Genomic DNA, 25,489 nt, shown 5'->3' with positions numbered 1-25,489 from the left:
CAGTTGCTTGCATTGGTCACTAGGTAACTCTCACCTAGTACAATCTGTCCAGGGTCCACAAAGTCAGGTGTCACCATTGTGACACTGGCACATGTGTCCCTGTAGGCCTGAGCCAGTTTCTCATTAATTAAGGGAGTCTGCCTGTATTTGCCCAGGTTACTGGGGCTTACTGCAGTGGGCAACTCTATGTCCACATCATACAGGAGAACTGCCTGTGTAGGGATTCTGACTAGGCCAGATCCTACTTCAATACCCAGGGTCAACCCAGCTACACCCTTGGACTGTGTTCCACCACTGCTTACTGTACTTGGGGTTGCAGTTGCTTTAGGAGCTGGAGTGGTGGAGACTGGATTTGCCTTGGTGCACTCACTGCCCCAGTGTGAAACTGATTTGCAGGTATTACACCAAGGTGTCTTTGGACCTTTGTTCTTCTTCTTCTTGTTTCCATTTTGGGAACCACCCTCCTTACTATTAGTTTGGGGGCCTGAAGACTTCTGGTCTTTTTCTTTATCTTTCTGATTACCACCCTTCTGGTCTGTTTTCTTCTGGTCACCACCTTGGTTCTGGGGTTTCTGCTTAATCCTTGTTCTGACCCATTTGTCCGCCTTCTTTCCCAATTCTTGGGGAGAGGTCAGATCAGAGTCAATAAGGTATTGATGCAACAGCTGGTTTGTACAGTTATTAAGGATCTGTTCTCTCATCATAAGATTGTACAATCCTGTATAGTCTGAAACTTTACTTCCCTGCAACCAACCCTCCAAAGCCTTAGTGGCACACTCAACGAAATCAGTCCAGTCTTGAGTCTGTGCTTTTTGGGTGTCTCTGAACAACAACCTGTATTGCTCAGTGGTTAGGCCAAACCCTTCAATAAGAGCACTCTTCAAAACAGAGTAGTTTTTGGCATCCTCAGGTCTAACTGTGAGGAGCCTGTCCCTCCCTTTCTCAGAAAAGGAGTACCATAAAATTGCAGCCCACTGATCCTGAGGAACCTGCTGTACCATGCAGGCTCTCTCAAGAGCAGTCATCCATTTGTGGATGTCATCCCCTTCTTTGAAGGGGGGCACAATTTTTGTCAGGTTTCTATTGTCATAGCCCCTGTCTTTTTCTCTTGGAAAATTGCTGCCACCAGTGGCATCTAAGCCACTTAATTTCTGCTCTCTTGCCAAGGCAAGTCTAGCTTGAGCCAAGGCTACCTCCTCCCTCTCTATCTGGAGTTTGACAGCCCTCATTCTGGCCCTATGCTCTAGCTTTTGAGAAGCAGTCATGCCTCTCTGTGATTCTCTGGAGGCACTAGAAATATGAGAGTCCCCTGAGGGAGATCTCACTCTTCTGTTGCCTGGGAGAATAACATGATGGGATCTGGGGAGGTGCTGGCCCTCTCCATTCCCCAGTAGGTCTAAGTTGGCCTGGTTAAGCCTGGCAACTTGGACCTGGCTACCCCTCTGATCCTGATCTAGTGGGTCCTCAACTTCTGAGTCCTCCTCCTCCTCTTCTTCTTCCTCGTCCTCCTGAGGGGGATCAGTTACAGGGGGGTTCCCTCCATTTCCTGTCTCTAGGGAAGCTTCCTTCGCCCTTTCTAAGTCATCCTGCTCTAGGATGTCTATCAGGATTTGGCAGGTGGGACTTCTGCCCCTTTTTAACCCTCTTGAGATGCACAGGGCAACCAAGTCCTTTCGGGTTAACTTGTCATAGTTGGAAGTTGCCTTGGTAAGGTCAACTGTCGCAGGATCAGACCCTGAGGCTTTTCCTGTGTCAGACATGACTGCTAGTGAGGTGTAAGTGGTGCACTTACCTACACTAAGTGTTTTCCTACTGTACCTTGCTAGTGAGTTGTAGTCAGGGTGTGCTAATCCCTTTAATCTACAACTACTTGGTTCAGTAGAACTTAATATGCTAAGCTTTTGATTTATATGTACCTAGAGGTACTTGATGTGATCTTTCAATTTGATACAAAGATTGCAATGGTAAAACAACAGCAAGCTCAAATCCGCACCGCTGCTCACCAATGTGAGAAGTTGGCCTGATAGGTGATGTTTCCAATTCTGGAACCACCTATTATCAGACCAAACAATCCCTTATGGTGTCTGGTTGTAAGTCAACCTTATTAGACAAGCTATCCTAGGGGTAGCATGGACTAAGCAGCCTAAAGGCTTAACTTACCACATACAATCCTGTAATATCAAATGAAAGGACACCACACAAGTATATATTATAAAAATATATGTATTTATTACTAAAAACAATCCCCAGTATTCTTTATGAATAAAGGGGCACAAGCGTTAAATCAAAAGCACTGTTTAAACATACAAGTTGCACAATTATGAATGAGGGCAGGGGGCCACTCAAACCATATACTAAACAAGTGGTATAAGAGATGCCACTCGAGCAGTGGTTAGGCCTAGGGCCTAGGGAATCGCTGGGAGCAGTCAGGACAAGCAATGCTGAAGTCGGGAATGGCCCTCGGGATTCGGGAGCTGTGCGGAAAGCGCACGCATGCACCAATGTTAACCAATGGTGCGTAAAAAGTGTAAAGTTAGAGTTTAAGGACACTTCCGCTGAACCTAGATGAACAAAACTTAAGACACAGACCCTAGAGGTGTGCACCAGTGTGGGAACACTGGCGGAGCAAAGTTACCTCACCCACAGGAAGTGGGTGCACAGGGTCGAAGTGGCGTCGGGTTTTGACACGCAGGCTCTTGGTGCTTGAAGCTGAAAGGGCTGCAGGCGGGTTGAAGATGAAGTGTCCGGTGGAGTCCAAGGGTGGACTCAAGTCGAAGGGTACATGAAAGCAGAGGGGACAGAGTCTGGGTCACTCAGCAGTGACCAGGGTGGAACCAGGACGGAACCAGGCAATGTCGGGCGCAATCAGGTGGTCGTCGAGGAGCTTCTCTCCGCTGTCACGTGGGCTCTGGGGCATCTGCGACATCCAGGAGCAGGTCACGATCTGTCCCACGCAGGCTCTCACCGTTGGCGCTGTCGGCTTCAAGTTTGGAGCAAACAACACTTGGCAAGAGCAATCCACGCGGAACCGGGAGATTGCTTCTCACTCAAACCAGGAAGGTCAGAGTGGGGGCTCCTTTTCAGGGGAGCTGGTGTGGATCTGGAGCAACCAGATTCACGAGTCTTCTTTGTAGTTTCGTCGGCACAGGGACCACTAGCCGGCTGGCAAGTGACCGGGCCAACGCGTTGAGCCAAATGGAGCAGAAGGGCCCCACGCAGCACTCGTCGAGTGTGGAGGGCTGAACTTCGGCTCAAGAGTAGCTCAGGGTGGGGGCTTCTTAAACTCTGGTGCACAGCTTCGAGGGTCACTCGTGGGCTGCACGGTCAGCGTCTCGTGGTCAATTCAAGATGGCGTGCCCCACGCTTCCGGTCGCCTCCACGGGTCTCAGCTTTGCAGGGACTGTGGATCGGGCTGTTGGAAGGCAGGCAAGCTTGATCTCGTCGATCTCAGTTGCTCGAGTTCCGGCGGGAACTGCAACTAAGTAGACGTCGAGGGCTGGATGGTGCCTGCTGCTGCAGGGTGGTCACTCCTTGACCACAAGGGAGATTCTTCGGGCTTCCACGTTGAGATGGAGGTCCAAGGGTCCAGAGTTTCGTTTCTAATGTTTCTTCCAGGAAATCTGATGTGCATTGGCACTGCTCCCACTCTTATTCGAATCTGGGGGGCGTGATTACCTGCTAGGTCCCCCCCTATGGGTGGGACCCAGGAAGTGGGTGGATACACCCCCTTCCTTTGATCCAGGCCGCCCTGGCACGAGGGCTGGAGTGCCCCAGAACCGGTTTGGCCGGATTATGCAAGGGGCAGCCTTGTGCGCCCCAAGCAGTGTCTGGTTTCTTTCAAACCTCCCTGCTACAATCCACTATCTCCTGTCTGGAGGGTGGTGACACCCTCCTGTGACAGGAAACCCTTTGTCCAGGCCCCATTTGGCCGAGTTTCGGTCAGCTGCAGGGGTCCAGACATTTGTCTGTGGCAGAGGCATCCATTTTGTGGATCTAAGGTCTTTGGAGAAATTAACCGCATTTAAGTAAAGCAACATGTCCTACCCCTCTAGAGGGGTGGAATGCTATCCCCGTCGCCAGAACTGGCGAGGGGATAGTATTCCAAATCGTATGACACCTTACACGACATGTTTTGATAAAGCCAAACCAAAGTTGCTATTTAACCGCGAGGATTATAAGGCACTTAAGAGTATATGGTATGGCATTATCCTGAAACAGCTTAGGGAGTTGTTCCCGACAGCTGCAGACAGGCTCAGCTCATGCTAGAGCTCCATCTCACATAAAACCACGCACTCTGCCTCCAGGATTGATGAGGCCTTCCATAGGAGTGGCTCACAGGTTTACATGTGTCCAGATATAGGTTTAGATATAGGTATACTATATCTAAGCAAGGGGTGATTACACCACCTTACCCCAGCTGAGTGATCAGCCAGTTGTGTCAATTTAAGAACCAGCCAGGGGTGGCAAAAGATATGCTGCAGCCCCTGGTAGGACTTGGTGGCCCCTATGCCCTGGGCACCTATAGTGCATTATACAGGGGCTGACAAGGAGTCCATTTCCAATTGTGGTATGTGCCTATAGCACATGTGTCAGTAATTTAGTGAGAGAACAGCAGGCTGGGGGTCTGATCAGCAGGCCCACAGCCTCAGTAGTCGAAAACCAGTGAAGCAAAAAGCAAAAATTTGGGGTGACCATAGGATAGCAGACCCTACTCTCCTACAATGCACATGATGCCTTTATGCTTATATTTTTGGAGAATTATTCAGTAGTCAGTCCAGCTATACAAATGTCTTGACCATGCCAACAGATAGATTCTTTAATGCTTCATCTCTTTAAATACCAATAAAGCAAAGATTGCTAATGTGCGATATTTCAAAATCCTGTATAATTGAATTGCCTGCGACTTTGGGATTAACTCTGCATTCATCTCACAAAGTAAGAAGGAAACAGGGTATTCCCATCAACAAAAAACTCAATTTTGCTTCCAACAACAATATGATGGATGTTCCATTTCAATATTATACACATGAGAAAATCCTCCTCCACCTTCTAACTCAAAACATATTGCAGCTAGCAAGACCTTTTATAATGATTTGGTGTGATTCTTTCAATATCAATGACACTAACCTACTAAAAAAAAACGAAAAAGCTTCTGACGGATTGAAGGGAGTGCAGAATCAGAGACCCAAATGTTAGCTTGAACTTTGTAAATCGGAAGATTTGAAACTACTCCACTAGCTCTCACTGAATTCAGGAGATACATTCAATTTGCAGTAATCATGTGTAAGGCGTATTGGGATCCTTACAGCAATTGGCACACAACCTTTTCCTACCACAACATCCCAATTGCTGACTTCTTCTCTATTTCAACAACAAGGAAATAAAAGTCTAAATTATGGAGACAGGTGCATGTAAATATCCCATCCCTCTAAGACTTAGGAACTCTTGAAAACAGATATGGTCCAGCTGGCATTTAATTGAGAACATACTGCTTGGAGGTTAGTGACTGAAGTCCATGGAGGATAATTCCTTGCATTTGGCTTACCTAGAGCTCTACTGTGAGTAGACTACTGTGAGTAGACAGTGATAATGAATTGCTACAAATAAACCTGTAATCAATTAATTAGTTAATTAATTCATTAGTTAATTAATGCATCTTTTCCATATTTGTCAAGAACAGATGGCTTTGAGGTAATAAGAGTTTTTTTCCCAAAAAAGAGACAGTGATCACAACTGACTGAGAATACCGCTCATCTGCGATCCCACATTAATATTTCTAAATGTGTTTCAATCTCTACCAAAGAGTCCACCCTGCCATCACCATGGCAAGATCTAAACTTCCTAAACATTGGCTCTTGCTCTCAATTTCTAAGATAATCTGGGTCACAGTAGTGCATGTTTATGATGGCAATTCTTTCAACATGTTACTGCCCTGGAGCTTATTATCACCCAATATATAGTCCTGGTAAACTGCTGGGACTAAGAAATATCAACCATTAGCCCCTCTTTTGCATGCAATCATGAAAGTGATGAACTAATCCCCGGCATTCCAGACACTCTGTACTTTTATAATATGTTTTATTAGACTACCTTGGGTACATTTGAAGCATAAGCCATGTGGGGCCCTGGAATCCCCCCTACTTGCTGCTCAGTCAGGAAAGATCAGTCCTTGCACTCATTTCTTTCCTGGAGGGTACCTCTGTCATCCAGAGGTCAATAATCAATGGCACTTAATCTGATGACATGTTCCAGATTGCCAAAAAGAGGTGATAACTTCATCCTACAAATCACTAAGAGACAGATGTAGGTAGCCAAATACCGGTCGGTAACGGCCGAATTCGCCGTTACCGACCGGTATTTGGCTATTGAGATGTAGGGGGACAGAAACGGGGCAAATCGGTAATTTTACCGATTCGGTAAATATACCGGTCGGTAAATTTACCGACCGGTATATTTACCGAATCGGTAAAATTGATATGTAGGTGGGACTCTTCTGAGTCCCACAAGGCCTACAAAATCGGTATTTTACCATCAAATTGTATTTGATGTTAAAATACCGATTCAGGTGTGCATGCACATGTGTGCATGCACCCCTGTGCCATATGACAGGCAGACCTGCCCTTAGGGCAGGTATGCCTGCCATATGGCCCCCGAACCTTTTTTGGGGGTGCTAGATGGTGTCAAAGTGACACCCCCTGCACCCTTGTCAAAATCGGTATTTACCGAATCGGTAAATACCGACCGGTAATGCCCCATTCATTCCTATGGGCTTCAAAGCCCATAGGAATGAATGGAGCATTACCGGTCGGTATTTACCGATTCGGTAAATACAGATATTTACCGAATCGGTAAAAAACACATCTGGATGGACCTACATGTCCACCCTTCATATTTACCGATTCTTAATTACCCAATCGGTAAAATTCGGTAATTAAGAATCGGTAAATATTTTTTACCTACATCTGGCCCTAAGTCACAAAATTAGTGTTAATATGTCTCTACTGGTCAATGCAACTATGTTTGAGATCAAGGGATGGTCTGGACAAGTAAGTCCACCTTTGTTGAAGGATGTGTTTAATATAAAAACAATTATCTATCTAGCATTCAAACAGTATTTGTTATATGAATGTATGTGGGACAATTCTTATACTCCCTTGGAAGAGACATTTAGATAATGATGGATTCTGGAGCAGGATCCACCTACAAAATACATATTGTGTTTATATTTGTTCCACTTTCCTGTAAACAAACCAACATTATATCCTGCACTCTTGCCTTCTCTAGTTTGCGCTTTGCCAATAAACCTATAAATTGGTGGGCACTAGCTAACTGGCAGCAGTCTGACTAGGCAGAAACAATTTGGGTGAAATTGATCAGAGCTGATTAGTGAGCCATGTAGTTGTTACAATCATGCATTAAGGGACTTTAGCATGCAGACAAAGATAGCATTGATTACTCTTTCATACATAGAGCACGCCTACCCAGACCAAATAACCGGTGGCTAGGCCACCAGTGATGGGGTTTGCAACAGCTCAGCCACCGCCATCTGAAAAGGTAGCTCTCTTGCACCCAAATGAGGCACGGAAAACTGGAGGAAAGTGGCAAGAATTCCACTGGATCTCAATAAAGTCCTGTTGTAAATGCCCGCTACTTTCCATCTATTCATTAAACGTTGAATAATGCTTTGCAAATGATTCAATATCTTAAATACTTGGGAGGCTTCTTTTAATTTAATTTGGAAACCTGCATTATACAAATGATATGTGCATATGCAGGCCATTAAATGATTTCTGCAACTCTAGAATAATGGCTCAGACTGTTTCCTAATCCTGTGGCTGTTGATTGTACTAATAAACTAATTTGTCTGTTTGTTTTGTAACAATAACATTTCATATAATTCTACAAAAGAACAATTGAAAAAGGCATAGTGGAAATAAATGCTTCATGATCAAGATGTTTTCCAAAAAAGTAACTTCAGATTTTGTCCTCAGATTCCCTAGACTGCTTGATGTGCCCAGCTAATCACTGGTCGAGTAACAAAAAAGACAGATGCATACCTAAGAAAATTGATTATTTGTCCTACAAAGAGCCACTGGGTGCCATCTTGGCATTGATCTCCATCTTCCTCTTCATGAGTTCTACTGGTATCTTCTGTATGTTCATGAAGTATAAGCACACTCCAGTGGTACGGGCAAATAATCTCCATCTCAGTTACATTCTCCTTGCTTCACTCATGCTCTGCTTCTTATGTTCCTTAGTTTTTATTGGACCACCTAAGAAAGTGACCTGCATGCTTCGTCAGGTGATTTTTGGAATATCCTTCTCACTTGCTGTTTCCAGTGTGATGGCTAAAACAATCACCGTGGTCATTGCTTTTAGGGCTACAAAACCCCTCAGTAATTTCAGAAGACTTCTAAGCTCAAAGACTTCTTACTCTATTGTGCTGGCCTGCTCCTTGATGGAGTTTAGCCTGGGTATTATCTGGCTAGGGACACGCCCCTCTTTCCCAGTATTGAACAGCAATGCTGGCAGTTGGAAGATTGAAGCCGAATGCAATGAAGGTTCAATCCTAATGTTTTACTGCATGTTGGGGTTTTTGGGACTATTGGCATGTGTGAGTTTTGGAATTGCTTTTCTGGCTAGGAATTTGCCTGACAGCTTCAATGAGGCTAAGTTCATCACCTTCAGCATGCTGGTGTTCGTCAGCGTCTGGATCTCTTTTATTCCAGCCTATCTCAGCACGAAAGGAAAATACATGGTAGCTGTGGAGATATTTGCAATGTTGTCCTCTGGTGCTAGTATCCTCTTCTGTATCTTTGCACCCAAGGTTTATATCATCTTTCTGAGACCAGAAATGAACACAAAGGACTTTGTAGTAAATAAATCAACACGTACCAGCAGAGCCACTAAAAAGATTGCTTAACTGAAGAATTGTCAATAGCTGTGATTCTTAACACTGAATCAAAACTTCGTGAGCTCATTAACTGGAATTTCTCACTTTCTCCCTATGTTCAAAGAGATTGCCTCAAACTACAGAAGACTTGAAAAAGGTGTCAATGTTTTTCTCACAGTATTTCATCCCTTTTTAGTACTTAATTTCAGAAAAAGACATTGATATTAAAAGTTGGGCCTATTTCTGAATGAAGGCCTGTGTTGTCTTAGGACAGTTTGAATCACTTTTGAATCACATAAACACACATTTTGCAAAATATTACAATGTCAGTAATTGAATGTATCAGACAGTTTTTCAATTAAACAAGAGGGAATGAGTCTAATTGCAGCTTAGCTTATAATTTTAATGCTATAAAATGTTTCAAATTAGATATTTCGCTGCTTTTATTTCATTTTAAAATAATCGTTTGTTTACTCCCTACATTTGCCTTAGTTTCTACAGATTCTTAATGTTCAGTTCATTCTAACTTCAGGAGACAACACCATCATCCAGCAGCCAAACTGCAATTGCTTCATTATTGTAATGTTGCAGTTGTACTAACGCTCTTTACTAAAGTGGTGTTTTCCTCTAAATCCTTCAGCTAACCATTCAGGAATGAAATCGTTGAGGATGGTGTTGGATGACACACTATTTTCAGCTCTGAATAATTACAAATGTGCTTCCCAGGCATGTGCCCCAAATTTACATACTAAAATCCAGTCCACACAGTTCCACACCACAACATTCTACTCCACTCCTCTCCCTACAATACCACTCCACTCCACAATGCACAATGCCTCTCCCCTACATGTATAGCAAACTATAATGTCAAGTTAACTTTGATTATTTAAGTCAATTTATAGGATTTTGATTAACAAAAATCAAATGCCAATTTTCCAGTTTAACTATAGTGTCAATTTTTGCTGTTATACTACTGTTTTTTTTGTAGTACATTTTCAATAGTATGATTTCATATTGAAAATGACTATATGTTATATGAATATATGTTATGCATTTCACTTTTTTACTTTCCATTGTCTCACTGTACTACTACCATGGAACCTGCAAAACCAATGGTAGGTCCCGGTGAGAGTTCTGTGTGGGTTTTTCTTCTTCTTCCCGGGAAATGTTTTATAATGTTGGGTATGAAACAGTGATTTTATTTAAGTTTGAGCCTATACCTTTCCTAATTGGGTCAAATAATGAGAATACCTTGAGTTTGTTTGTGACATTGCCTCCTTTTTGTGTATTGATGTCCCACATAAGACTAGTTGTGCATAAGACACAAGTAAAATGCATCTGATTGGCTCCATTTATATGAAGCTTCAAACCTATAATCCAGATATGGAATACGCTGTTAAAGCATGTTGAGCTGGGGCATCATGCTGATTTTGTTTTATTTTAAATTCTTATGGGAACTTAATTTAGAATGGCTTCAGAAGAAGATATCCGAGAGCTAGAGGAGCAGAAGCAAGATACTCCACCAGCCATCCAGGGTCTCTTGTGCAGCAGTTTCATAGTTCCCATGCAGGGAAGAGGAATGTGACTGCAAAAACAGTTACCTGCTGAAGATGTAGGAAGACAGTCTCATGGGGGACGCCAAAATGTACTCACACAGAACATCAGAAATGTGGATTTACATGCAGCCTATGCATCCCACTCACCAACAAGAGCTGAAGAGCAACATTCATTCTGTAGCAGACATACAAAGGCAAAATTACCTGACACCTTTCTGCACAAATACTATCCTGACCACAACACAGACACCCTTTCACTATCACACAAGAGTGCCTGCATTGCACGTGGCCGCTGGTAGTGTTCCAGCACAGATGGAGAACAGAACTCCGCCGCTGCCGCATATTGCACATTTGTCCTCTCTACAGTTCATGCACAATTCAGAAACTTTACTTGCTGCCTTGTATCTTCTTAGAGCTAGCCTTTCTCCCATTTCACACAAAACATTTGAAATAAACTCATTAAAAAATATGTGTTAAGTATTGTGGTACTCCTGCAGTACCATACCAGGTGAATAACCAATTGTATTCTATATTTAATTGCTACAGCTGGACTACCACTGGATCAATTTCACATTTCACTCCAGATTTTCTTTTGTTCTGAAGAGGTCAAATACAAACAAAGAGTCTGTGGTGGGGTATCAGTGACTGAGAACAAGCCAGGTCATTTTAAGTAGGGCTTTATTTTGCCAAACACTCGCTTTTGTCTACTGGTCAGTCTCTCTTTAGCAAAAGCTGCAGGATCCGTTTTAAAACTGGGTGCAGGACCACTCTGCATGGAAGCTGTCTTGTTCTGGAGGGTCCTGTCAGGCCGTCCCCTTGGTCCTGATGTCCCGTGGCAGTATTCAGGTATAACCAAAAGAGAAATAAAGGAAATATATCAGGACACTCGTCCTACTGGAAGGCGTATACACCAGAGCCCGGGGGTGAGGGAGACACCACACTTTGGTGTGCAGAAAGTGATCACACAGGAACGGCGAGGATCAGTGCTCTAGTGCTCGTGGGTGGGAAAGGGGGTTATGTGCAGGGATTTATGTAGGTGGCAGAGACTTCAATGCTAGACTTCCGGCCGGTCTCTTCTCCCTACCCAGCCCGCTACGTTGCCCCATACCTGTTACAGCCACGCTCCTCCCTTGGGAACACGGCATGGCGACTCGTGGGGTCGTTGGCCTCCCGGCTTTGATGGGGCGGCAGTGGGGCTCAGTCTTCGTTCTCCCTCATCTTCTTCATCCGCAGTCTGGTTTCTCGATCTCGTTCTCCAATCCGATTCTTCCTCCTCTCCGGTAAAGCTGTACGCCGTCTTCCTGGAAATCCCCGCATTTTACGGCCAGGGCGTCATGATGTCATCTGGGGGTGGTGTCTCGTCCTGCAGGAATACCCAATTAAAGGCACCAGCTTCTTGTTCCTCGTTAGCGTTCAATGAAGTTTGTGATTGTGGGCTCCATTCCTCCTGCTGAAAGAGGACAAGAGGAGGAAAGAGAGGTACAGCAGTCCACCAGTCTCTATATGTCTTTACCTCCTCCCTGGATTGTCCTGCTCCATCACAGATTCAGATACAGGAAAAAAAGCTGTGCATAGCATGACCATGGCCATCTATTGAGGCTTGGTTATCTGGAGGCAGTGGGCTCGCCAATAAGTCTCCTGTAAAAGGCAAAGGCTGTGCATTGTAGGGATTTTGACACCTGCATCTTATTGAGCATGAGAGGTCGCCTATCCACAAAGGGTCTAATACAGGGCCATGGCTGAGCATACTATTGGTTTAGCCACCAAATTAGGTTTGGGTGCATGGAGGGGGTGGGCTCTCTTTGAAGTCTTCTTTTCAATGTAAGCCCAGCAGACCTTGACCAGCTGGACTAATCTGACCTCTGATGACACCCCCAGGGTCATGCTGACAAGAGCAACTTCCCTAATGGGATGAAGGCAGTCGCGATCTCGATGAACGTCAGCTGCCTTAAGCTTAACTTAGACAAGACTGAACTCCTCATCCTGGGCTCCTCCTCCACCTGCGATGACTCTTGGTAGCCTTCCACACTCAGAACATCCGCACACATACGGCCCACGCATGAAACCTCAGCAACATCCTGGACTCCTCGCTCTCAATGAACCACCAAATCAATACATTTCCTCCTCCTGCTTCTACACCCTCCACCTGCTTCGTATGATCTTCAAGTGAATCCCCACCAAGTCAAGTAAAACGGTCACTCATCTGCTCGTCAGCAGCTGGCTGGACTACGGCAATGCACTATATGCCAGCACCACCCAGACACTCCAAAAGAAACTGCAGAACATCCAGAACGCCTCCGTCTGACTCGCCCTGAACTTCTCACGCTGCAACCATATCACCAGCCACCTGAGAGACCTACACAGGCTACTGTCAACAAAAAAAATCATCTTCAAGCTCATCACACATGCCTACACAATGCAGAACCTGCATACCTCAACCACCACCTCACCTTCTAGATTCCCACCAGACATCTCCACTCTACCCAACTGCACCTGGCCACCATCCATCAGACCTGCAAGACCACAGCTGGAGGAAGCTCCTTCTCCTACCTTGCTGCGAAGACCTCAAACTCCCTGCCACTGCACCTCAGGCAATTACCATTGCTGCTCCAGTTCAGGATGGACCTCAAGACCTGGCTCTTTGACTGAACTGCAGAACCCCTTCACCCTTAGCACCTTGAGTCCCTCATGGGTGAGTAGTCACACTTTATAAGATTACTGAGTGATTGATTGAATAGTGTCCTGTAGGATAGTACAGTGAACTATTTTCATTAACCACTGCTGAAACTGGTCCTCCCATTGAATGTCTTTGGGTGATTGATGGAATCCTAGACTTTGCTTGTCATGTCAGTTTGATCCTCCAGCTTAAGTTTAATAATTCATTATAGTGGTGAGATAACTTAATAAGTGTAAACCGTGGGTATGGGTTTGTACTTGAGCGAATGTAGAGAGAGTGAAGTCCCAAATTGTCTGGTCCAAAAACATATTTTCTTCCTTTTCCATGTATGTTATTGTTTTATTCATAAATCGGCAGTGGACACAAATTATGTCATGCACCATGGGGAAGAGGTGAGATTAGCAGAGTTATGCAATGTAGAAAATGTATCTCTAGATGCAAATGTTGTCCCATGTGGTGTTTATTAGGTACTTCTGGACAATAATTATGTGAGTAGCAGATGAATTGTTTCTTTCCTTGGAACTTGAGTAAGACTCCTTAGATTCTTTCTTTATCTATTATGCATCTTAGAGAATTAACTGTAGATTCTGTTTAAACAGATAAGTCAGTCATGGCTAAGTATACAAGGAGCAACCAGCACTTGACAGATCTACATTTCTAGCACTTGAGTGAGTTTGTATTCAGGTCCTACCTTGAAGGGTACCAATGTCTGGGTTTCCCAACCAAATGGTACTCATTTTACAGATCCTGGGTGTATGAAAGGCTGAGAAAACTCACCAGAATATTGCCTGGTGTCCCAGTTCCTTCAACCTTAGTCCTTTGAACCATCAGCCATCAACCTCTGTTCTCACACCCATGACATACCATCCACTGGAAGCTACTAACTAAGCTTCACCTCTTATAAATATTCTGGTAAGATGGGAAAGATTCATCCAATGGTAAAGATGCATCCACCTTCCATTTCTTTAGAGTGTTTTCAAATGTGACTCCAGACAATAACATTAATTCTAAATTATCATGAGTACTATAAGAAGAAGCTCAGTTTACCTGGTTGGTCATCAGTTTACCTGGTCTTTAGAGAACCCCTGGGCTCTTGCTTCTCTATGCAAAAAGGGATCACGCATTGAAAGGCGTAGCAACATGGAGAAATACGCATATTTCTCATTGTTATACCTCTCTGTGGTAGGTGCAATGTAGTGTCTTGTAAGTATGAATAGCAAGACCCTTCCTGTCCCTGATGGACTCCATAGGATAATGACTTAATGGCCTGGGTGTCTCTGGGTGTGGTTAATAAAGTTCATAATGCAGTGTGTACAGTTAACTGTTGCACTCTGAAGAATAAAGATGTGCACTACAGATCTCTTTGTGTGGTGTGGTCATTTGCATTCTACTAGGCCAAGTAGAACGCTACAACTGGCAACAAGATAGAAGATCAGTAACCCAAAGCAACAAGAGTGCTCTCCCTGAGAGTTTTCTAAGGTCCAGCAAACTGTTATTCACCACAAAAGATGTGGCTGGGACTTGGAAATAGTATGAATGGGGCTGGTCCAAGGGGGCAGCCAACATTGTCTGAGCGGGCCCTGCTATCGATAGCAGGAAGTTCTACAGGTGGTTATAATGCTGCCATGTTCTTTGAAACCACAGCTTCAATTTGATACCGTCAGAAAGCACAGGCACCAGATGGAGTGAATGGTTGTATGACGTAACAACGCATGCTTTTACCCAACACGCCGGTACAACGCAATTTTTTACCCCGACAAGTTGTTGAGGTTGTACTGTAGTTTGGAATAGTATAATTTATTATTCCAACTCCAGTCAGTGCAATAGTACGGAGGTGTTGGAGTTAAATCCAAAACCTTATACCCCCCACAGCAAGCAATTTTCGTTGTAATGGCATGCGGGGTAAAAGTGTGCATGTTAATGCATGCACTGTAACAGTTGTTTCCCGGACTAAATGGATGAAAATATTTGATGATTTCATCAATGTGCTGTAAGAAGCAGATGACAAAAAGATCATCAAATATTTAAAGAACCTTGCAGGTGATAGAGTGAAAGATGCAATACAAAAAATACCACAAGCTGATGAAATATCTTACTGTCAGATTAAGACAGCATTAGAAATCAAGTTCAATCAAATGCCGAACTTCGACTATGTAAGGTACATCTTCAACCAAGTGAGTCAGCATGCTGTAGAAATGATGAGAGAGTTTTCTGAAAGACTTGAGGCCCTCATCAAGCATTGCAAGTTCAATTAATTCAATATTGGAGATGTCATCCACCTACGATTTATTGACAGAGGCCTTTATGACTTGTTCAGATGACGTATTCTATGCATGACATTCAGGGCCTGATTTAGATCCTGGCGGATGGGTTACTCTATCACAGCGGTGACATATCTACCATTCACGGAAATATAAATCCCATTACATATAATGGGATTCATATTTTGGTGGATGGTATATCCATCACCGTTGTGACAGACTAACCTGTCTGCCAGGATCTTAATCAGGCCCTCAGTCTGGAGAGAGTGCACATGGCTGTGAGAGCAGAAGAACATGCAGTTCGGCAAGCTGATGATATGGAAGCTGGAGTAGCCCAGAGTGAATTAGCCTTGATCATGAAAACTAAGCAGCAACACAAGGTTGAGGGCAATAATGTCATGTTTTTGAAGAAAAGGAAATTATGTTTCTAATGCAGATTCTTCTTTCTGCATGAAGGTAAATGCCCTGCCATTTAACAAACATGCAAAGACTGTGGGAAAAAAAACTATTTTATAACAGTTTGTAAAGCGAAAGTGAAACAGACCACATCATGGCGAGATGGGAAAATTGATGCCAGAAAGTTCCAGGAACCTTTAGCCGCACCAACAACATCAAAGGGCGACACCAATTGAGGCAAGTGGAAACTAAACAAGGGTGATCATCGTTCAATTAATCTTTCAAAGGATCTTCAACTTCATTGTCGAGTGACAGCGAAGAAGATGAACATACACATTAAGAACTCTGCAAAAAGCGCCTGTCTTAACTTGAAGCTATTGACCAAAATAAAACCTTTCATCCCGCCCAAAGACCTCAAACAAGTCACCCCAGCATTGGTTTTGTCCAGATTAGACTTTGGGATTGCAGCTCTCTCAGGTACATCAAAATCACACCTTGCTCCCCTCAAAACAACCCTCAACGCAGCAGCCAGAATGGTCACAGGAGTGGAGAAATTTGACCACATCTCCCCCGCACTCAGAGATCTAAAATGTCTCACCGTCGAAATGTGTGCTAGTTTCAGAACAGCCTGCCTCACTCACAAAGCCCTGCAAACAGGCAAACAGGAATATCTGGCTTCCAAACTTAAAAAAGACGGTCAGACCAGGTCCCACAGGAGCTCGTACACACTACTACTCATCCCGCTGAAGGCTCGCAAACCAAAAACCGCGGCCTGGCCCATCGCGGGCAACACGCCTAAATTCTGGAACTCTTTTCCCTCTCACATCAGAACTATCCCCTTCTATGCAAAATTCAAAGGACAGCTCAAAAATCTTTTCCTAGATCGTTCCCTAGCGAAGGGGCAGGAGCTGCCGAAACGCTGAGGACTCTACTCCCAGAAAGAGGAGCTTTGCCCAAGACTATGACACTCAGCAAAGGCTTTCCAATATCTTCAATGCCTCTTTGTTACACAACCTGCAGAAACTCTCCATACACTATACTAGTACTGTATTTTGTGATCGGTAGCAGTATGACTGTTGTAAAGCACTTCGATACCCTCGGGCCTGGCCAGAGCAATAAAAAACGTCAGAGTAAATAAATAAAATAAATAAGATGGCTCTGCAATGACGTCGCCTGGTAAACAACGTGGGCACATGGGTTTACCTTCTTGCTGAGAAGAGTCCAAGTCCAAAAGAGATCACCAGGTGAAACAACCATGTTCTATCCGACATTGCCTCAAGATCAATCTATGGGTGAACGGTTGTCCAATAACATTTATCATCGACAGTGGTGCATTGATAATTATCATGCGGCATAGTAGTACAATTAACTGTTTCTGGTGCCCAGTCTTACACCTTCAAAGACAAAGGCACACAAGTGGACTGTTTCTACACCATTGCAAAGCGAAAAGGATTATTTGTAGCATCCATGCACCACATGAAAACAAAGGTTCAAGCGCTGATTCATGTTTTTCAAGGTACTTCGTCAAGTTCAACTACTGTTGACATGGATCTGATCTCCATCAGCTATATCATAAATACATATGCAGACATAGTAACACAGTTCCCTTCATTGCTTCATGGACTAGGGAGGCTTAAGACCATGAATGTGCAACTTCATATCAATGAATTTGTAATGTTGCTCAACGACATAGTTGGATTGATTTTCACATACAGGAAGCTGCTGAAAAAAGACTGGAGATACTGTTAAAGCATGACATCATTGAATGTTCTTCTCATCCGACACAATGGGTTTCATCCATAGTGGTAGTGCTCAAAAAGGACGGTGAAGGTGCTTTGCACATATGTGTTGACATATCTCAAGCTAACAAGGCGATTGCTAAAGAACGACAATCAAGTCTGTGCAAGTCTGCAAATTGCAGGCATGATTACACAGCTGAATGTCACCAACATCTTTTCTCACCTGGATCTGAACAAGGATATCATCAACTCGAATTAGATGAAATTGGAGGTACATTACCACCTTTTTGACCCATGTTGATTTGTTCAGATTTAATAGACTAATTGCCTGATTTAGATCTCAGCGGAAAAGCTACTCCCTCCCAACGGTGACGGATATCCCAGCCTCCAAAATATAAATCCAATTATATCTTACAGGATTTATATTTTGGCAAACTGAATATCCGTCTCAGTTGTGATGGGATATATATATATTAGCAGACAAGATATCCATCCCCGTTATGACAGAGTAACCCATCTGCCGCGATCTAAATCTGGCCCTCAGACTTGGGAGGTTGTCAGCTGGAGACCTCTTTCAAGATGTCATTAGCCTAACAATACCGCCTGTCACACATGCTTTTAACTATAATGATGATATACTGGTATTTGAAGCCACTTAAAAAGAATGTGACAAAGCCCTTGCACAAGTATACCATTTGCTTGCTGATGCTGGTCTCACTTTGGAAGCAGAAAAGTGTGAGATTCACAAAACAAAACTAAATTTTCGCTGAAAATGGGATAACACCAGATCCAGCTAAAGTACAAGCCTTATCATCCACTAATCCACTCCAAGATGTGACCATGCTGTAGTCCTTCCCTGGCATGGCCAATTACTGTTCCTGGTACATTCATGATTTTGCCATCGCCAGTGACCTTTTGAGAGACTTGACAAAAAAAGAATGCAGTGTTCGAGGGGTCACCTGATTGAAGCTTTAAGAAAATGAAACATGCATTAGAGAATCTTACTGAAATGGCATATTTTGATCCAAAACTTCATACTGAGGTTGGAGTAGATGCTAACCCAGTGGGGTTGGGTACGATCCTTGCCCAGCACAGTGGACACAACAATGCCTAAAGGTACATTGTGGCTTATGCACCAAACTTGTTTATTCCCAACCTGAGAAAGAAAGTCTAGCTGTAGTGTGGTAAGTGAACACTTACATGTGTTTCTCAATGGAAAACACTTCACCCTTGTCACTGACTACCTGGCATAGCTCACCATTTTTGGGAATCCGAAACGCAAGATGTTTCTTTGCATAGAGAGGTGGATGTTGTGGCTGAAGAGTATAATTACAATATTGTGCATAGGCAAAATGAAAATATTGCCAACTACTTTTCACAAGTGTCAGTGCAGTGTCACAGTACAATGTCTAAAGCGGCTGAGACCTATGTTAACTTCATAGTCAAGTCAAGTCAATCATATCTTCTGCTCTTTCGGTGGAACAAATTCTTGCCTCTATAAATAGAGATCGAGCTCTGCGTGTTCTCAAGGACATTCTTGCCTAACAATCTTGGAAGATACACACTTGACCTCTTATGGGTGACTTTGAATACCAAAAATTCAAAAATGTGCGTGAGAAACTCTCTGTCAAGAAGGCAGTATATTAAGAGGTTCTAGAATTGTGTTTACAGAGACACTGCAACAACAAGTCATTGTGCTAGCCCACAAGGGTCATCATGGCAGTTTCGCCACCAAGATAGTTCTTCAAGACTGAGTGTGGTTTTCCAGCCTTGATGAAAGTGATGAGAGAGAACTAAAAGCCTGTAATTCATGCAACTGTTTATCTCTCAAAACAATGCAACATTCATTAGTTATGTCAGCTCTCCCAAGCAGACTTGGGAGAGAACCGCAGTTAATTTCTTAGGACCCTTAAAAAATAGACATCAACTCAGGATTGGGACAAGAGTGGTTGTCCCTGCCTGGCCTGGGTGCATACCTCAGCCAACCAGGAATCCCATTTCTAACAGGAATTATAATGTATGTGTGTAATATTAGTACTTTTTATTTAACAAAGGGGGAGATGTAGTGTCCTGTAAGGATGAATAGCTGAACCCTACATACACCATTTTGGGTCAATCCCAGGTTTACAACCTTTAGTAAATTTGGTGTACCATCAAATTCCATCGGCGTCATTATTTCTTCCTCTTTGTATGTGTGCTTCATTCTGCAGCACACGTAGAAAGAGAATTCGCCGTGCAGTAAGGTGTGCTTTCCTGCCCAAAAACAATCCTGCATGCAACTCAGGCAACTTTGCACCATGGTGCAAGGGTGCTTGTGTAAGGGCTATTCTGTCATGATGGCACCAGCGCAAGGGAAAGGACAGGAATGCACCGTATTGGGCATTCCTGCCCTTTCCATTTCATGCAGCGCAGTGCAGCAAGGTAACTTAATGCACTGCACTGCGTGGCTTTCCCATAAATGAGCCTCTTATTGTACTGCAGATGGAGTGCTGCTTTCAAGGGATCTTTATCAAACTTACGAAGTCCGGTCTGGATTGCATTTCAGTTGTATATGTGAGATGACTAGAATATGTGCAGTTTAGTTTCTTGTTTTGGTATGAATGACTTGCCCTTAAGGATAAGTTTTAAATCAAATATGGCATCCCTGCTCATCTCTTTAACATTTCACTCAATGCTGAATAGTTTTTCAAGCTTCAATCCAAGAGATTTAGTTTAGGTGATCATGGTGGGTTTTGAGGTACATGGCATTGTGTCTAGAAGGCTACTTGAGTGGAAGTTGGAATTTTTGGGGGGAGGAGAGAAGAAGAAATTCAATATTTGAGGTTGGGGACTAGTATGTCCATGACAACAAGAAATTCTTATTACTTTACTTATGCAGCAGGGTTGGCATGGAGCTCTACTGGTAGTTTGGCCAAGTGAATCAGAGTATCTAGGCCTTTTTTGTAAATGTGTTTAAGGTATGTGTTTAAGCTTTGGTTTCTGGTGTGTCATCTAGAGGGGATGTAATGGGTAAACAGTGTAGTTTGCTGAGTTTTGCTATGCGGAACTCCATGAAGTTACAAAAATACTCTGGGAAGTTCTGCAAGTGGCAGAGTGTAGTGCGAACTGCTGTTCACGCTGGTCTTCCTGCAGCTTGGGTAGAAAACTTAAAGTTCACGAGCGTGGAAAAACTCCGCTGCACTATGTAAAGCAGAGTTTTCTGCACTGCAACACCATGACATGTGGACACCATGACATGAAATCGTCAGACGGGAGGAACAAGACCAAATGTTGCAATATGGGAAAACTATATAACTAAATTGGAAGCAGAATATGATATCAGGCCACCATGAACATGCATGCTGAGAAGGACCAGTTTATGGACACGGACACATGCAGGGAACACAGAATGAGAGACGTTAAACCAAATGTGGGCCACATTAACAACACAAGAAACCCCATGCTGCCTAAGTTAGTACCCACTTCTGACAACCGCAACAGGACAGCATCACTAAAGTACCTCCCTTGAAGGGCCGTCTTCATGCCGAGAACACCCCATTGTACGGTACCCTCCACGTTCCCCCTCACTCATGGGGCACTATGTAAAGGAACTACAAAGCACGTAAGCTAAATGTAAGTGAGTAACATGTACCGGGTAAATGTTTATAATTAGAATGTCAAAGAATGGCAATAGTTCCACTTTGATGTGTTGCAAAACGTTAATGTTGAAAATCAATAAAGAAATATTTTTAATTTAAAAAATCTAGAGGGAGTTTAGTGGTAGACACTTTGAAAAGTATAGGTACAGGATGTAAGACTTAAAGTTGGTTCTTCTTGGAGAAGATCAGGTCCAAGGCAACATTCTTTTTATGAGCACGGAAGATCCACCACTGGATTGTGAAGTAATAAGTATGTGAGGGTACATGAGTCAGTCTAGTAGTCATTTTTCTAGTAGAGGTTAACATCTCCCAGGAAAATGTGGTCACACAAAAGGATTAGTTGCTCTATGCTGTATTCATTCAATTCTTCCAGAGGTCTCTTTAACTGTCCTGTTGGCCCTGTAGGATGCCAATTCTTACAGGTTTGTGTGTTCCATTTTCAATCAATACATCTGTTTAATTTGATAAATTGACATGAAGAAAAACATAATTAAAAAGTATGAAAGAAGAAAATAGATGGAATAACCTGTGAAAGAATCTAGATAAGTCTTGTTGATGTGGGTCACGGTTCAGTGACAAAATATCAAAACTAAAAATATTATCCTCACAAATATCGTTACAAAAATATCAAAAACAAAAATATTGTAATCCTATGCTTATCATGTAAATTACAAAAATATCAACAAATATTGTCACTAATATCAGTGTCAAAAATATAGTTTTTTTCATATGTATAAATATATAAGTATGTATTAAATATATTACACAGTAACTAATATAATAAAAATTAAGGGTCCGATTGTGATGCAGCCCATTATGGCTCCAACCGTTAGTCGGAGCATTCAGGACCTCATTATAATCGCCCCCCCTGGGTTTCTTTCCAACCACCTAATTATGAGCTAGGTAAAGTAAACCGGACGGTCTTTCTGACTGGCTACTGATGGACTCTAGGAGCCCGTCGGCCAGTCGGAAACCAGCCAGTAATCTCAAGGCCAGGCCTTTCCGCCCTTGAGATTACGATGCATGGTTCTGGCTTGGTTTCCATCTCGGCCAGTCCCACATGGAAACCATGTCGGAAAGCGTGCTTGGGTGCCCTCAGCAGGGCCCCCCGGTGCTTGCGGCCTCCAGGGCAGAGGGGATACCTAGGTTGCCCTTCTGTTGATCCCTGCACCTCCCTTTTCATAGTGTGAGCTTGTGTTTTTGCTAGTTTACAGCATTACCTCGTGCTTCCATTGAGAAAAGAGAGCATGCGACCGAACAGTGCTCGGTCACTTTGTAATGACCCAACAACCAGAGGTCGTTCGGTCCCAGGACCGAGACTGTGTTGGACAGACTGAAGTCCACCTGACATCGTAATCAGGCCCTTAAAGCATTTAAATAATTTTAAAAGAAATATAACACTTACACTTATTTTAAAAAATAAAACACACATACATATAAAAATATACATGTTTAATTACATATATCTAATGTAAAAATATTATGAACCTAATCATTGTAATGTATATTCCTAATTTCATATTTTTTTGAAGTAATAATATAACAAATAAATATGTATACTTGTTTATTATACATATATATATACATATATATTACCTACTGGCGGTCGCCAGTAGGTATATATAGTTAGGACCTAGTTTCCATAGGAAATCCACAACTTTCTATTGGGAATAACTTTGGCGCCGGGTGATGAATCTTTGTGAATTTCTCAAAGAAGATGGCCCGCGCCGCTCTGCTCCTTCCCTGAAAGTTTTCGGGGGATTCGTGAAGTGGGGGCTGAGAAAAAAGGGGGGTCCTAAAACGTGTTTTCCCCATGTTATTTTCCATAGGACGATTAGACACGGCTACAGCCCGAACGGCTGAACGGAATTACTAGAAATTTGGCAAAATGGTAGAGTCTGATTCGCAGATTTCCCTTTTGTTTAAATGGTGTAAATCCCTCCAGTAGTTGTTGAGAAAATCCCATTTGAAAAAATGTATATATCTGTAAGCGCGCACCGTGCGCGCACCCGTGCGAGCACCCCACGATTTTTTGAAAAAACAACAAAAATTTTTTGGGCCTTGGGGGTCCTTGTGGGACCCCCTGAGCAGGCCTAGAGGGTCAGGGTGCTTCCACCCTGCCCCCTTTTTGAGTTCTACACATTTGTTCATCTGCTTTCCTGTGCCTCAGTCTACTGAGGCACAAGATGGCTGCCAACAATTTCTGTGTTGGAGTGTTGACAGACAGTGGCAGCCAATCAGCATGCCTTCCCGAGAAAGCTGCATGCTCATTGGCTGTCAACACTTCAACCAGGAAGTGTTGGCATCCATCTTGTGCTCGGTAGACAGAGGCACAAGAAAGCAGAAAAACAAACATGTAGAACTCAAAAAAGGGGCAGGGTATCAGCACCCTAACCTGCTCAGTGGGTCCCACAGGGACCCCCAAGGCAAAAAAAAAAATATTAAAAAAAAAATTGCGGGGTACCCCGCGATTCCCCGCGATTCCCCCCCCAAAAAAAATTGGGGGGGGGGCCTTGGGGGTCCTTGTGGGACCCCCTGAGCAGGGTAGAAACACCCTGACCCTCTAGGCCTGCCCAGGTGGTCCCACAAGGACCCCCGGGGGGACAAAATCGCGGGGGCATAGTGATAAAGAAGTGTGGGGGGGCCCCAATCCCCCCTATACTGCCCTGGGGTCCGCCGCCACCCAGGGAAAAGCAACACAGCCCCCTGGCGCATAATGGAGGCTCATGGTGGGCTAGTTGGTCCCAGGGTCCCCCAGTGTGCAAGGGAACTTAATCCCCCAATTTAGAGCACTCTACAGGGCGCGTTTGCACAGTTTAAGTTGGGGAATTAATTCCTGTTCAATCCAGAGGTCCCCTAGAGGGAACTAGTCCAACAGATATCTCCAGTAAGCGCCATGGAGCTGTGCTGCACAGTGTTGTAAAAAGGGGGCGTGCCCTCTGAACACCTGCCTGCAAAAATGTAGTAAATCAGTATAAAAAAAATAACAATTAATACATTTAAAAATTGTCATTTAAAAAACCTTCGAAATTCAATGTAAAAACCATAGGTTTCAGGCATGATATAGTTAGGAATTAGCATTTAAAAAAACCATTGAAATTCACTGAAAAAACCATACGTTTCAGGCCTTATATAGTTAGGAATTAGCATTTAAAAAAACCTTTGAAATTCACTGAAAAAACCATAGGTTTCAGGCCTTATATAGTTAGGAATTAGCATTTAAAAAACCTTTCAAATTCACTGAAAAAACCATAGGTTTTAGGTCTTATATAGTTAGGAATTAGCCTTTAAAAAACCTTTGAAATTCACTCAAAAATCTATAGGTCTATCTATATGTCATCAGTGATGTCACTGACCATGTCATGAATGATGTAATATGTGACATCATCAGCAGTGGATTACGGGTGCGCAAAATATAGTTAGTACAACTAACTATATAGGAGCAATTTCAATGGTTTTGTATGAGTGAAATGTCCAGGTAACTATAACACCCCTAAAACTTATAGGGGCAGATTTATGAAGGCCTTGCACCGCCGGTGCGTCACTTTTTCCCATGTTAAAAATGAGGCACCGGCGGCGCAAGGCCTTCATAAATCTGCCCCATAGTTTTTTGAGTGAATTTCAAAGGTTTTTTTAAAGGCTAATTCCTAACTATATAATCGGCCTGAAACCTATGGTTTTTTCAGTGAATTTGAAAGGTTTTTTAAATGCTAATTCCTAACTATATAAGGCCTGAAACCTATGGTTTTTTCAGTGAATATATATATATACTAGCAGCCCGTCCTGACCTTGTCCAGGAGCAATCAGGCTTCCCCGACCCCCGCCCGCCCCGACATTGTGCAGCAGCCTGGCCCCCCGCCCGCCCCGACATTTTCAAGCTGCCCGGGCCCCCGCCCGCCCCGTCCCTCGCCTGCCCCGACCCCCGCCTGCCCGAAGCCTTACCTCAGCCGCCGCTCCTCCCCCGTGCTCCTCATTTCACCGCACATTGTGCAGCAGCCCGGCCTCCCGCCCGCCTCTCCATTGTCAAGCAGCCCGTGCCCCCGCCCGCCCCGTCCCCCGCCTGCCCCGACCCCCGCCTGCCCTGACCCCTGCCTTCCCGGAGCCTTACCTCAGCCGTCGCGCCTCCCCGCGCTCCTCATTTCACCGCTCCGCCGCTCCTCGCCGCTTACCGCTCCTCCCACCTGTCCGCCGGTCCTCACCGCCATTCCACCGTTCGTCACCGCTCCTCCCCCACGCCATGTCCGCCGCTCCTCCTCGCGTTCCTGGACGCCGCTCCTCCCCGCGCTCCTGACCTCAGCACGCAGGTTGCCGCCGGCACAACTTCGAAGG

At 43.9% G+C, this 25,489-nt stretch overlaps 1 protein-coding gene across 1 annotated transcript in view; it reads left to right on the top strand.

The window, feature by feature from the left end:
• Positions 1-8,923, top strand: part of LOC144783897 (vomeronasal type-2 receptor 26-like) — a 74,151-nt gene extending 65,228 nt beyond the window's left edge. Inside the window, exon 7 of the mRNA XM_078662639.1 lies at positions 7,992-8,923. Within this exon, the coding sequence (XP_078518765.1) occupies positions 7,992-8,923 (932 nt within the window). The remainder of the gene's footprint in view (positions 1-7,991) is intronic.
• Positions 8,924-25,489: the final 16,566 nt, after the last annotated feature.

The sequence above is a fragment of the Lissotriton helveticus genome, chromosome 10 (assembly GCF_964261635.1).
Source record: "Lissotriton helveticus chromosome 10, aLisHel1.1, whole genome shotgun sequence".
Lineage (NCBI taxonomy): Eukaryota > Metazoa > Chordata > Amphibia > Caudata > Salamandridae > Lissotriton > Lissotriton helveticus.
Note: the sequence above shows the minus strand (reverse complement) of the source record. Positions and strands in the feature narration are given on the sequence as shown.